Source organism: Mytilus galloprovincialis, chromosome 8 (assembly GCF_965363235.1).
Source record: "Mytilus galloprovincialis chromosome 8, xbMytGall1.hap1.1, whole genome shotgun sequence".
Lineage (NCBI taxonomy): Eukaryota > Metazoa > Mollusca > Bivalvia > Mytilida > Mytilidae > Mytilus > Mytilus galloprovincialis.
Genome location: NC_134845.1, coordinates 19,167,214 through 19,183,225, shown reverse-complemented (window position 1 = coordinate 19,183,225; position 16,012 = coordinate 19,167,214). Strand labels below are relative to the sequence as shown.

Here is a 16,012-nt window from a genome sequence, read left to right as displayed (position 1 = left end):
TTTTTCCTCCCTCTCCCTTTTCCTTTGATCCTTTCCCTCTTGTACTTAACTTTTTTTGTTGTCTCAGAAAAAAAAATGATCTATACCTTTAATTATATTTAGGTATATAGGCGAAAGAAGTTTTTGTTTCTGAGACATAAGACATAAGACATAAAGCTTTATTTAGAGTCGGTATAAGCAAGCAATTAAATACATAAGCTCTGAAGAGCTTTTAAAACCGACATAACAACAAGTAAAACAAAACATACATATCGAGTCATGCACACATATAAAGCAAGAGTTCATATCAGTTTATAAACATGCAGCACAAAAGTTCTTTAAGCATCTTAAGTTAAACACATACTGATACATGCAATTATGAGATAAAAACACAAAAGCACAAATAAAATGGTTTGCACATAAAAAGTACATTAAAAGCACATGAAGTTTCTAAAATTAGCACAAAGCAGCAGAAGCACTAAAGTAAAGATAACAAAATAAATTTGCCATGCTGAAAATAAAGCAACAAACCAAAAAATAATGAACAGAGATTAACTGGTTTTGCAGGCAAAGCATTGGCATGAGCTGCCAGACCAAGAATTTATCAAGTTCGTGAATTGATCTAAAGATGATTGCTTACGAAGCTCATCTGGCAGATCATTCCAAAGCCTAGCACCCGCATACCTGAAGGATTGTAGGCCATATACAGTTGTTCTTACATGTGGTAGATCTGCTTTATTCTGGTATCTGAAAGAGTCCGTGTTTTCCTTTAAGTGAATCAAATCTTGGAGATATACAGGACAATTTTATTTATAATTTTGAAAACTTCAATCGCCAAAGATCGCATTCTTCTTATTTTTAAAGATGGTAATTTTGATTTGCAGAGTAGATCTTCATAACTTGCTGAATGGTTTTCATAGATAAACCTTAGTGCTCTCTCTTGAATTTTCTCTATCTTTTTTGTATTTACCTCCCCACAAAAGTGCCAAACTAGTGGGCAGTAATTAAAGTTGAACATTACGAAGCAATAATAAATTGTTAATTGTCCGAGTTTAGTCAGGTGTTTACCTATTCTTTTTAATACATTTAATTGTTTTGATGCTTTTTAACATATTATAGAGACATGTTCATTGAAATTTAGTTTAAAATCTATTGTTACACCTAGAAGTTTAACGTTATCTTCACACTCTATTTCATTACCTTCTAATTTAAATTTTAGGTGTTTGTCTTTAGTTGTTTTACCTACAGCTATTGCTTGAAATGTTTCTGGATTTGCTTTCATTTTATTTATCGAGAACCAGTTTATTAAAATTTTACTTTCATCTTCTAAAGTTTTAACTAATTTATCTAAATCGTTTTCTGCGTATGAAAGGGTGTTGTCATCTGCATAATTATAGAGTTCACTTATATGAATAAAATAGAAAATGTCGTTTAAAAAAATATATTAAATAATGTCGGCCCTAATATTGACCCTTGTGGCACTCCTTTAAACATTGTTTGCCAATAGCTTGAATTAGTACCTACTTTAACACACTGTTTTCTATTAGTTAAATAGCTTTCCAAAAGTTTAAGAGATGAGGCGGAAACACCATAGGATTTTATTTTAGTAGGAGGAGGTCATGGGGTAGGCATTCAAAAGCCTTGGACAAGTCCATTAATATAGCTGCGACATATTTATTCTGATCTTAAGCCTTTTTCCAATCTTCAATTATTTTTAATAAAGCGGTTTGGCATCCATATCCTTTTTGAAAAGCTGACAGAAAAATGTGGAAAAATGAATTCAAATATTCAACAAGTTGATTTTCTATAGACCTCTCAAAAAGTTTTGAAATCATGGGCAATATACTTACAGGTCTATAGTTTCCTTTATCAAGACTTACAGGTCTATAGTTTCCTTTATCAAGACTTACAGGTCTATAGTTTCCTTAATCAAGAGTGTTTGATTTCTTATGCAGGGGTATTACTTGTGCTTCTTTTAATTTATCTGGGAAAACAGCTGATTCAAACTGAGACTACTCAGTATAACACATGTGTTATAGTAGTCTCAGACAGGGGCGTAGCTAGGTATTCATTCAACTGTAGGCACAAATCGGCAGGGGGTCTGGGGCCGCTCAAGGCCCCCATCACGTCCAGGGCAGAGCCCTGGTAGGGGGTTCAGGAGGCGAAGCCCCCCGACGGAAAACAGATTTCAGAGTTTTGGCTGCAAATTTTATGCACAAAAATATTAAATTTTCTGGTTATTTAATCATGATAATTATAATATACATGATGAAAAGTTTGAAGAATTAAGAATAATTTGCCATAGCATCTGAATGGTGAATTAGATAAAGCAGTACAATTGGAAAATCAAATATTAAAAAAAAATTATTTACAATATGTACGGCCCATAGATCCGCGTATCCTTTTAATTAAGCAGTACACCCTGTTTGGTATTTTCAAATCTATTCCGTTATGATCGATATATACGTTTAACTTAAAGTTATAAGAAACGAGTGACCGGTGAAAAATAATGTTCTTCCAAATCTTGAACCAATGCATACAAACATCATAAACTTAGTCTTCTGTGCACGAATTTATCATTTTTTTTTTCGCATAAATTTCGTATAATCGTCAATTTTTTTTTCAATCGGTCAGTGTTGTTGTGAAAATATGGCAAGTTCGTGTTTTGAAGCCGAAGTTTAACGATTGTCACCTGTTCGTCAACAATCAACAAAAAGTCAACAAAAAAACATGGCAATTGAGCACGTGTTTAACATGTAAATTCAGATAATAGTTTATTTTAAGGACCTCCATGCGTATTGCGATCACCGGATTTTTACGAGATGGGTCACACTGAGGTCACTTTGCATACGGAAAATATGTCGGGGAAATTGCTTCCTGGAAGGAAGCAATTAAAATAAAATAATCTTCTTCTAAATATGAATAAATTAAAGAATTTTCTTCAGAAAAAAGTATATGTACATAAGTCTTATAATGTAAACTATCCATTGATTTATAAAAAAAACATATGCATTATTTTTTTTAATTGGAGGTTTCTTATGACTTTAATTGATAGTACATATTGACGATCATTCATTAAAAAGAAAGGCACGTGCACGTAAACACTGATGTTGCTATATAATAACACTGTAATAGGTGTTGTACAGGACGAAGGTCTGGAGATTTGAAAATGCCATGCATTGGAAAATGATGGATTATTGGTTAAGAGCAGAAACTTTGTCTTTCAGTAGACCAACTACGAACTCCTCAAAGAGTGGCATTCTCTCTACAACTAGGCATAATATTAAATTTCCCCATTCTGACCAGACGTGACTACGTATTTATATATCCTGCACAACCAAACGGACGACCAACATTGGCAAGTCGGGTGAAGACAAAGTGGAAAGCTAGTTGAAAACTAACAACAACTAATTAAAAATTCATGTGTGTAAGTTGAGGTTCATTCAAGTTTTTGTTGATAGAATTGAAATGATCTGAACCAAAGTTCTAGTTTATAGTTTCTATACAAGGTACACACATAAAAACATTCAATTCTGTCCAATATTCCATTCACTAAGGACGAGAGACTAGTGTACACATGACATTCGATAATTAGAGTTGTGACAACTTCACTGGAGTTCATGTACATATAACGTTGTTTATTATTTTTTTTTAACAAAAAAAAAATATTTGTGAAAAAATTATGTGTAGGCACGTGCCTAAAGTGCCTAACGGCAGCTACGCCCCTGTCAGATTCAAATGATTTATTTATTAGTTTAGAAATTGGATTGGATATTTCAGATTCTGATAATTTTAGTATTTTTGAAGAGATTCCATCTTTTCCTGTTGCCTTTTTTTATGTTAATTCTATTGATTTTTTTTTTTTTAACAAACTCTGAATTTACTGGGCTAAAATTTAGTTCTTCTTTTTCTGGTTTATTTTCTTTTATAATTTTAATACTTGGATGATGTTCGTCTATTATAGTATCTATTGATCCGGTATCTTTGGCAACATTTATAAAAAAAATATTTTTTTATGAGACAAGTGACAAGTGCCTGTGATGTAAAATGGACTGAAATGGAATTATTATTATTATTTTTTTTTTTTTTACATTTCAATCTTTGCTATCGAGTGTTTCTCAAAAATGTGCAACAACTTATTTATTTGAACCACATATATTTCTCTCGGTCTGCACAGGTGTATAAACACGATAAACCGATATCTTGTTTATATTTCCCGCGTTTTTAACTACCAGCGATTTAATGGCAGGAAGTAGAAACTCACTTCCGTTTCGACTGCTATGATCTCCCCTGTTTTCATTGAACGTCAAAACTGAAAGAAAACAAACGTTTTATGCAAAAATGAACAATATGAAGGAACTTTTATCATTATGAAACATAGATTGTTGAATATACAAAAATGGCAGTGATTGTCGTTCTTTGCAAATACACACCAAAAACATGGAAAACATGATTTCAGTTTTGAGAGTTGGGGTTGTAATCATTTCCAATTTATAGGACCAGCCTTCCAAAAACAACCTTACAATCTAATTTTTAACAATGTTGTCACTCGAAGTAGATCTGAAAAACAACACAGAAAAGGGCCCTAATCTCATTCAAGATATCCAGGACCAGTTATCTGATTCAAAATGGTACTGGTTCTTCTTATCCATTGTTTTGGCACAGATCTGGGTGATATATCTGACTTTTTACAACTCTAGAGTGGTTGGTCTTATCCTTACGGCAGTCATCAATAGATTTACTAATTTTGGACACATCAGATTAGGTGAGAAGTAACTCAGTTTTGACTTGGTCTGTTCTTTAAAGTCTACAATATTTTCTTATATATACATACAATGTACATGTATTTAAACATTATAGGGAGAGGGCAGGGGTCGGGTACCATGATTTCTCAAGGACATTAATTTGTCCCAAAAACGTTATTTTATATGGTGTCATAATGCTTAAACTTGTATTATTAAACATGCTAGAAGGTCTGTGACGTTTTAGTCGTAAATACACAATATAAATACAAGTTATCTTCAAGAAATCCATTGGCATGATTGGTATGCAAATTTTTAAAGTTGTCTACCTTTTGAAAAATTATGTCCACCAACTTGTTTTCAACAAGTAATTTGCATATAACTTACAAGACATGCTTATCGATTTCCTGAAGTTAAATTGCACTTTTATTGAGTATAAACATGACAAATATCTTAAAATTATATACTTCAATATTATTTTAGATAGTTTAACACCATATGTGTTCAGGACAAATCAATTTGTCCTTTGGATATATATCAATTAGTTGTTGTAATCCTCAGGATTGTGGTACCTGGAGGGGTCTATATGCGCACCAATATGAAGGCAATATATGAGGGGGGATAGGACCTTTATCAGGACTCCGGGATCGGGTGTTTTTAAGCTCGGGATTTCGGGATTGACCCTTTCGGGATCCGGGAATTCTTTTTTCGAATTTCGGGACCTCGGGATTTCGTATTTTTTAAGCCCGATTTCGTGTTTTTAATCTCGGGATTTCGGGATCAAGACCCCTCCTAACCCCCCTCATATATCCACTGAAAGGAAATAGAATAAAAAATTATATTCTAAATCATATTGACAAGAAACATTTATATTAAACTTAAGCTCTTTTGAGATTTTTGCCGAAATAAATATCAATAACAACACATACAATATTTAAACATATAAAACATACTCAAACTTTAGATATACAAAGTATGGCAGCTATATTGCATAAGCAAATATTTTCATAAATTAAAGCATAGCATATACAAGCAAAGTGTTAAATGCCCATACAGTTCAATTCAGTTTGTTGATCGTGTCCAATATATTGTAAAAGTAAATAGGCATCTGTTATAGAAATCAATTGGTTGCATAGCAAAGGGGCAATTTCTATTTTATAATTTAAAATTTAATTGTGATCTAGAATGTGCAAATTGTGGATTTCCATACCTTCAAGCACATTGTTGAAATTTGAAAATGTATAAACAACCTTGACTACCCATGATAGTTTTGCTCATTGATGTTGATTAAATCAGTTTATTTAGTAATTAAATGGTCTTTGAAGGGCATTTCAACAATAAACAAGGTAAACATTTTTTGACATACATGCATTTTCATGTGTACAAAATAAAAAAGAAGATTTTAGTTAATCACAAATTAGATAAAAGAAGTCACTTGTCATTGAATGGAATTTCTTTATGATATAAGTTTTAAGCTTGATCACTTCTGTCAGGTACATAGATATAAGAAGATGTGGTATGACTGCCAATGAGACCACTTTCCATCCAAGTCACAATTTGTACATGTAAACCATTATAGCTCAAAGTATGGTCTTTAACCAGGAGCCTTTGCTCACACCAAACAGCAAGCTATTTACACATTAGAACAATTAACCAGTATTTCTGTGAGGCAATCATTAGGGTAAGAAAGAGGGCCCCCAGGATTATTGTAATACATGTATACCTTAGTGGCGAGTTTATTTCCATTATGATTAAAGCAATGCAAAACAACAATCCATGCAAAAGGGAGGTTGAAAAATTAAGGCCTAAATTAATATAATATTGTTTGTTACCCCAATCCCAACCCTGCCAAGCCAGATGTGGGTAGGTAGGTAGCTAGCGAAATATTTTTATTTTTTCCAAAAAGCTTGAACAATACCGGTTGATCCGGCAAGCCTGAAAATCAGAAATGAATGAAATAATATTTGCCTTAGTTTTGACAACAGGCCTCTACAATAACTTTTTTTTCAACTTGTCCAGTAGGACAAGTACAATGAAGTACATACCAAAACTTACTTGTCCGAATGAAATTGTAACTTGATAAAAAAAAATTAATATTAACCTTTTTTGCATTTCAAGTTGATTCAAGGATCAAAATGAATTAAAAAAAAATTGAACAGAATTTGATTTATATCCTTTGAAATACTTTAAAAGATATGAGCCATGAACAACTGAATTTAGTTGTGTCACAGGACTAAGGTTCTAGTTTTTATCAATGCTAAAGTCTCATCATACTTTGCACACGAGGCACCATCTGATTGGCCTCTAAATGTACATGTACACTCATTGGATTTTTATCCTATTTTTTTAAAAGTTGAAAAAAGTTTATTCAAATGCAATCAATAAAAAGAATATGAGGTGTAGTTGTCAATGAGACAAAAGACCAAATGACACAGAAATTAACAACTATAGGTCACTGCATTGCAAGTATTGTTTATTCTACATAAAGATCAAGCATGATTTGATGATTTTTATGGTAAATAATTTCCTCATTCTTATTATAAAGCAACAAAATAAGGTAGGAAAAGAAGTTCTGATTTGTCTACTACTGCCTTGCCAAACTGTCTATTAATCATGTCTATGGATAGTATGGAATATGTCTCCTACAGTGCCCAACTGTCTATTAAACTTGGAGCCGAATCATTTCCGAGCTGGTGACGAACTGTCTTTTAAAGTTACCTTAGCTAAAAAGTGCATGGTTGAATGGGACCGGTAAAGACTGGTTTCCGAGAAAAGTGAGCTTTTTACCTGTTAAAAGTACTTGACAAAGAACCAGTTTTAAATTATTGATTGCAAGCCTGAGGGGTCTTGAGAAATAAAAAGTTTCAATTAGTTTCAGTTTAAAAAGGAAAGATGTCAAACAAATCTTCTTTTCTTGTTTTTTTTGTTAATAATTATACTTTGTTCATCAAAGTTGGATTAAAATTTATTTTCTGCAAAATGATTCTACTTGTCCCATCGGACAAGCTTGGTATAGCTTTTACTTGTCCGACCTTTTTTACCTCTGATACCGGACAATCTGACAAGCGTTATTGTCGAGGCCTGGACAATAAAATTTTATGAGTCTGACCTTTTATGCAGGGTCGGTTGGGATTGGGAAAACAAACAATATTTTATTGTAGGCCCAATCCTCAAGGAAATGACCGAAATTATTCTGGAAAACAAACATTTTATAACAATAATCCCAATCTGCCATTTTGGTGAAACCCATTTCAGTTTACTTAAGGTCATGTCAGGCCAATATGACAATGTTTGGAACCTTGCATTGATGCAGACAGCTCTTTCAATCTTCCACTAGTGATTTCAATTACTTTGATTTATATGTTTTTATCAGAAGTTGGACAATCAGGATAGGATGACACCCTTATTATCTGTTTGTCATAATAGTTTATTTTATTTAATTTGTTTTCTGCAGGTTCCCTGTCTTTTTCTGTGTTATCTGGAAAAATTATGTTTAGAGATGTGCATCTTATAACTGAAGATTTTACAATGAGAATTCAAAATGGATGGATTATATTTAAATGGTGGAGACCTTTTATACCCAAAACTATAAAAGAAGGTAAGAAATACAGAACTGATTTTATATTTTGTAGATATATATACATTTATGGACCATTTGAGTATTTGGACCATATGGGTATTGTCATGGTCATATGCATTCATACATTGTACATTAATGGTCCAGATACTTACTTTAATGTTCATTGAAAATTCACTGTAGAAACTGTACACATATGACCCTTCAGGTGTCACAAATTAAAGAGTTTCTAAATAAAAATAAAATTTTGACTAGTTTACATGTAATCATGTGTGAATTTATTTTACATGATTAATGAAATAAAGTGAATTTTATTAACAAAATAAAGTCATAATAAAAAGAAATAAGAAGATGTGGTATGAGTGCAAATGATTTTCTTGATTATGATTACTTGAATTATTATTTTTTTTTAGATTTATCACATATGGAATGTAGAGTTGCCATATTTCTGGATGACCTTGAGGTGCACATTTATAACAGATCTGTCAATTACTCAAATTTAGAAAAACTATTTTCTGGCAAATTAGACAAAGAGGATGAAGTTCAAAATGATTCAAAAGATAATAACCAAGAAGGTGAAAAGAAAAGGTAATATATATATCTACAATGCAAATCAATGAATAAGATGAGGAGATAAGTACAAGATTATTCTATAGCTTATAAATACTCTAAACAGCATGAACAGTGAATGATGGTTGGTAGGGGGTCAATAGTTAACTGTATAACAAATTTATCGCCCGCAGGATTCTTTTAGCTGCAATTTTTAGAAAAATTAACAATGAAACACAACAACATTAATAGATCATGTCACCATTAATAAGAGCTGTGATGTCATGGACCCCCTATGGAATTTACTATCCCCTTACGGATCAATAGGGGGTCACCACTTAACAGCGTCAAACCAATCACATGATAATTTACCATAGGTGCAAAAAATTAATATCAGTGACAACGCTACGGCAGATCCATCTATTGGATCACTAGTGAATTTGATACATGGCTGAAAACACTTTTATATTCATAAATCCTCTAAATATCAACACAACAATGTTAAATCTGCTAATTGCTAAGGTAAATCTTTGTTCTTCCCTCGCTGGGATTTGAACTGATGCTATTTGGATATAATGACAACACCGCCTGCACTGTGTCAAGTACTTTAGACTACTCTACCACCTTCAACTGTCAGTCTATATATATATATATATACAATGTTAGAACTGCAGTAAATCATGACACATGAATAAATAAGGGTATAATATTACCAAACAGTAGCTGATCTGGAATTTTGAACATAGGACCTTGTCTAATAAAGCTTATTCTCATGATTTCTAAAGTGTAATATATATGTCCTTGTTGTAGACTGTATTCATTATATGATGATATTATTTCAGATCTGTCAGCAAGAAAGAATTCATGTGGAGAGATTTGATTCCTGTCATCAAAGTACAAATAAATTCTGTATGTATAGATACATATAACTCCTAAGAATCTGTGGATCCATTATTATTCATGAGATATGAATTTTCTTGGACTTCATGGGTAATGGTAAACCACAATTTTCAATGAAATGCAAATTTTCTATAAACCTGTATGCACATGTGTACTTAGAGCTCATGTTCTGCTTTAATTTGTATACGTTTATATCCAAAACCAGACTTTATTAATACTTAATTTAATTTTACTTTGATAAAAACAAAAAACAAATATCCACGAAAAGATTTTCTTTCCTCGATCAACGAAAATTGGTACCAATGAAAAAAATTGAATCTACATTACTGGCTTTTACAATGATGGAATAAAGGAAATCTATATACCTACATGTTTTCTGCATATCTTACAATTAAATTTTTATGAAATTCTATATACTTATATGTAATTATGTTTTCTGCATATCATACAGTTAAAAACTGTCAACACCTCAAATATTGTGTAGAATTTTTTTTTATGATTAGGATAGTTAGATCAGGCAAATTTAGAGACAGTTTACATTTTTTTTGTGATTAAAGTGTTGTAACATTCAGCTTGAATTGGCACAACCTTTTATATTTTTTTGGTTTTAACTGCTTTTCAAGTTTGTAACAGATTTAGTTTTCAAACTGTTTTGATTGGTGTGATTATTTTGTAGAGAAAGTACAAATCTTGTTTTTTAATTTAAAGCCTGGTTTCTTTAGCTCTTCGAAATATTGTCATTGATAAATGAATATTGTTCCCAATCAACAATATTGTTATTGTCTTTTTTTCAGGGAAGAGTAGTTTTTGGCAACCACTTAGTACCAAATTCTATGATAGTGAAGTTTGACGATGGAAATTTTACTTACACAACAAAACCTGCGTCTACTCCATTCGATATACTGATGCATGATGCAAAGGGCAAAGCTGAAAACTTTAAAATAATGTTTGTACCCAGTCCTAAATATCATGGACCAGTGGATGAGTGAGTCATTTATCAATGCTAAATGCATGTATACTGTATAACCAAAAATGTGTTATAAAAGACCCAGTCAAAACTAGTAAAGAATGATAGCTGTCAATATAAAAAGAAGTGATATGATTGCCAATGAGACAACTCTCCACAAAAGACCAAAATAATGTTTGTACCAAGTCCTTAGTATCATGGACCAGTGGATGAGTGAGTAGTTTTTCCCACCATTGAATTTTAGTTGGTTATAAAAAAGATTAGTTTTATGCTTGTTTGTGTTGGTCAATGTGATAACCAAAGTTTATGTATTTGAAAATTCTTACCAAATATTTAATTGCTATAATGTACAACAAAAAAAATCTTACAAAAGTCTCATTCAAAACAAGTAAAAAACAAGTAAATGATAGTTGTCAACTTTAATTATTTAATGTCCATTTTTTTTTTTATAAATGCTAAAAGATGAACTGACTTTACTGGGTATCATATATGTAAAGATATTTGTTTGCTCCCTTGATTTTTATGCAGTATCTTATTGCATTTACATATGGTGCTATGGTTTTGAAATTATTAGTTATTTTTGGGAAAACAAATGTTATAAAATAAACCTTTGCTTACCATTTTTGAGAAGGAGAAGTTAGTTAAAAAAGGAAGCTTACTTTTAAAATATTTTTTGACCTGGAGTTAAAATTAATAAATTTTAGGTGCATGTTTACAGCTTATTACATTTTTAAAGCATACATATGAATTAATATGTTTGAATTTCAGACCACCACGTAACATGGGAGAAGGATTTGTTGTTTTACAGACTAGAAATATCAATGTACACCTTTTTATGGATGAACCAGGTGGGTTACTGGTTAGAAGTAAATTTGAAGCAACAAAGCATGTGTCAACTTCCTTGGACTATTCTTGAAAATATAAAAGGGAGAATTGATGGTCCTTTTTTATGACCTTTCCCACATGACTTTTAATTAAAAATGAAAAACAATTACAAACATGCAAATGAGAAAATCTTTAAACTGGCTTGAAATGTTTGTATTAACTGCCTTCAATAATCCCCCACCAGTTTTACTCAACTGATGAGTATAACATATAAAATGCATGAGTTAAGTAACTTTTATATAGAATTACTTGGTCAGAAAAGATCTGCCTTTCTTGCTTTGTGTATTGTCTTATTTGAAGGACTTGTTGGTAAATTAGATATGAGAACACAACCAAGTTGACATTTGGTTATTTGATTAAATGATCTTTGATCATTATTGTGTAGACATTTTAAATTTAAACAAAGAATTTTATGCATAGAAATCCAGCATGTTCCTGTCTGTAATACTGATATTTTGTAAAACTAATTAAAAGTGGTAGACATTTTTCAGAAAGCAACCTAATGGCAAAAACAATAAAAGGACATCTATATATCTATTTTTACTAAGTTTTAAAAACATTGCATTTTGTAGGTACTGTTCCATATGAACCAGAAAGTGTACAGTTAGCTGATGGTGAAACAGTTGTACTGAGGACATATCCATGTTTTGGTGTGGTGGCAGGATGTGGTAAAAATACAGATTTTAATTATGGCCCTTGGGCTGATAGACAAAGGTATAAAATTGTTTAAAATAGAATTTTCATTTAGTCTGAATTTACCTGTGAATAAAGGAAAAATGCCTTTGGAATAATCTTAATACATTGCAGTACGAAAAATTCCTCAAAGTATTATATTTTCAAGTTTTATTAATTCTTAAGTTTTAAAATATTAATATTTTAGGTGTAATTCCACCAAATCATGGTACATCACATCTGGTTGTATACAAAAATTGGTAGAAAAAAATAATCCCTTGAACTTGACAGTTGTAGGAAATTAATCCTACATTTTTTGTCTTGGGTATTTCAAAGCACCATAATTTTTTCATTTGGGGTTTCTATAGAATATTTTGTATACTTGAGTTTACATGGTTACTAAATCTTGTACACAGGTTAAATAAGGGGAGAAATTTGATTGGTTAACTTCCAGTGATGGTTATTTTCTTATATGCAATGAAATGTTATGTGAAATTTTTTGTATAGTACTGGACAGGATAAAACTTTACTCAAGCCAAGTATTTCTTTATTTGAAACAAAGATAAGGTCTGCACATTTTTTTGAAAAGTGCAAATTTAACAAAAACTAAGAGGGGAAAATCAATGGTGGTATTGCACCTGAGGGGTGTGGTTTTTTTACCTATATACAAACTATAAATTTCAGTTTATAAATAATGTATGTGTTCATAAAACTAAAAGGTTTCAATCTCCATTAGGGAAAGGTGATCTAAAACCCATATAGCCATTCTACAAAGGCTTTTTTAGTTTGAGGTATAATTCTTAACTTTGACTACAAGCATCACTTTGGTAATTTATTACACTAATAAAGGAAATGATTATATTCATTATCTTGCAGGGAATTGCTATGGAAGTTTTTCTACCCAGCTGACTACCAAGCCATGGTACCCACCATTGAACCTAAACCTGGTGAACTGAGGCAATATAAAACGTTTGAATTTAGAATGAACATGTACCACAGGTCGACCATTGATATACTTTTTACCAAAAATGCTGTAAGTGTCAGTGATCATTCATAGATTTCATGATAGAACATCATCCTGAAATATAATGGATTTATGTGATGTGTAAAATTGCTATGAATGAATATCTCACTTAAATTGGTTGTGATTTTTTATGAAATATTATTTTTGTATTTAATTGAAATATATTTTTGTGATCTTTATTATAAAAACTTCCACTTTTGATTTAAAAGCATTCTTAGTATGCAGCCTTTTCCTTCAAACGCCAACAACTAATTTGGCTTTTTTCAACAATCAGAAAAATATATGCAAGCAAATATTACTGATTTTACAGTATTCCAAAAATGTTTTAAATTAAAAAGAGTTTTCTTGGGCACTGTAATTGTAAAGTTTGTATTTGAAGGAAACACAAGCCATCCATATGAATGCCAACCCTGGTTCTTACATTGAGATGAATATTCCATGGATGATAGCAGAGGATGGTTATGTTACAACAGTCAAGGGACAGTTTTTATTGGCAGATGCTTCCACAAGTTTACAATATAGATCACTTATAGAGTGTGAGACTTTTGAGGTATGCACTAATATCTTAAGGACATTTTGTGCAGAAAAACTCTGTCGTCTATAGATGAACTGTTTACATAGTTTTGATATCTTGTATCTTCAGTTTTAAATCAGTTGGACATTTCTATTTTTAAGATATATGTCGTATGCAGAGAAAGTTATGATAGGTGACTTTCACACAATTTACCTTCATTAAATCCCAGAGAAAGTTATGATAGGTGACTTTCACACAATTTACCTTCATTAAAGTCATACGAAACCTCAAATTAAAAAAAATGATGCATATTTTTTTATAACAAAATGGATAGTTTTCATTATTAAACTTATGTACATATACTTTTTTCTGAAGAAAATTCTTTAATTTGTCCACATTTAGAAGAAGTTTACTTTTTTTAATTGCTTGCTTCCAGGAAGCAATTCGCCGACATATTTTCCGTCTGCAAAGTGACCTTAGCATGAACCTTCTCGTAAAAATCCGTTTGTCGCAATACGCATGGATCTGTCACTGAAATAAACTATTATCTGATTGTACATTTTAAACACATGCTCAATATGCATGCTTTTTTGTTGATTGTTTACTATAAGGTGACAATCGGTAAACTTCGGAGTCAAAACACAGCATTTAATGAGCTGCCATATTTGTTAAATCATAACAGACAGAGAGAAAAAAAATGACGATTATACGATATATTTGCGTAAAAAATGATAAAATCGTGCACAGAAGACTAAGTTTATGATATATACATGCATTGGTTCAAGAATTGGATAAACATTATTTTTCACCAGTCACTCGTTTCATATGACTTTAAATCCCAATTGTGAATTTTAAATGACTTCTCTGAAGTTTAAGATATATACATCAACAATAAGTGTAATGCATTTAATCTTCTTGTTTATTGATTGATATATATTTTAAAGGTGGAAAATATTTTTTTTTCTTTTAATGTTGCCTAGATTTTGTGTGTGTGTGTGATAATGATTCCAGTCATTTTTGAAAAGTTGAAATGTAGAGTAATTTTTTTCAAACTCTTAATTATGCTGGAGATCACAAACCATGCATCAACTCTTTTACAGCCTGATTTGAAAATATTCTTGACTCTTGCATACTTATAAGACGTTTTTTCTAATGATATGTTTTGTTAAAACTGTAATTTTATTTTTCAGTTTACAGTAACAGCTTCATATCCACTGACATGGAATGATCACCAAGATTGGGTCTGTGATTTCATTGCATGTAAAGCTACAGTCTTTCTCATATTTCATCTCAAACACTTCTTCAAAGGTGAGTCATAATAAAACCAATATCATATTCTGCCTACTTTTCCTTTGCCAAAGGGCGATTGGTGACCTACAATCATCTTGGTAGATTTAAGTTGTATACCTGTTTCATTGACAATTATCCTATCTTCTTGAAATATTTATTTGTGTATAAAATTACATCCTTGAAGATGGAAGTATTTTAAATTTCAGAACTCTGGAAACCTAATAAAAATAATATTATAAGAAATCAAATTGTGTTTCTCCCGTAAATAAGTGTATATGCATTATACATTGCACACTACTAGACATGTTAATGTAATTGTTCATTGACATAAAGGTATTTAAAAGATTATATTGTCCAGGTGAAATTGAAGTATTATTTAATAAGAATGTAGGACAGAAAGTAACAGGACAAAAAGTCACAGACAATAAGTCATGGACAAAAAGTCACAGGACAAAAAGTCACAATTCATTTTTTCTGGCTATTTTCATTGAATAACAGATGCTTATTTTTACAAAAATGTTTTTGTATTTCTCTTGAACTATTGTAAAAAGTCTAACTTTGTAAACAAAATTTATCAAAAAAATATCAAAGTAAATCAAATAATTGTTAAAAAAACAAAATGTCAAAGTGGCTTGGCACTTTAATGGCTTCATTGCACCAATAAATCTTTCTTTTGCATGATTAAAATTAAATAAATTTTCATTTATCAAGTATAATGACACATTTCCTAAACTTTGATATGAATATATGTATTAAAAAGTAAATATTTCAAGATATTTCTCTTATATATTCTAACAATTGTCAACATATTATTTGTGACTTTATGTCCTGTGACTTTTTGTCCTGTGACTTTCTGTCTGTTTATCTTTAATGATTGTATACTGATATATTCCAACACTTTTGATATATTTCA

At 31.1% G+C, this 16,012-nt stretch overlaps 1 protein-coding gene across 3 annotated transcripts in view; it reads left to right on the top strand.

Moving 5' to 3' along the window:
* The first annotated feature begins 4,247 nt into the window (after positions 1-4,247).
* LOC143085251 (bridge-like lipid transfer protein family member 1) overlaps positions 4,248-16,012 on the top strand; it is an 85,434-nt gene continuing 73,669 nt past the window's right edge. For 2 of the 3 annotated variants that reach the window (XM_076261495.1, XM_076261494.1), the window contains exons 1-10: positions 4,248-4,744; positions 8,176-8,319; positions 8,712-8,886; positions 9,690-9,756; positions 10,542-10,732; positions 11,483-11,562; positions 12,172-12,313; positions 13,148-13,304; positions 13,675-13,845; positions 15,000-15,117. In XM_076261495.1, coding sequence (XP_076117610.1) covers positions 4,519-4,744; positions 8,176-8,319; positions 8,712-8,886; positions 9,690-9,756; positions 10,542-10,732; positions 11,483-11,562; positions 12,172-12,313; positions 13,148-13,304; positions 13,675-13,845; positions 15,000-15,117 — 1,471 coding nt within the window. In that variant the 5' untranslated portion in view covers positions 4,248-4,518. The remainder of the gene's footprint in view (positions 4,745-8,175; positions 8,320-8,711; positions 8,887-9,689; positions 9,757-10,541; positions 10,733-11,482; positions 11,563-12,171; positions 12,314-13,147; positions 13,305-13,674; positions 13,846-14,999; positions 15,118-16,012) is intronic. The other variant, XM_076261496.1, reaches the window with a different exon arrangement.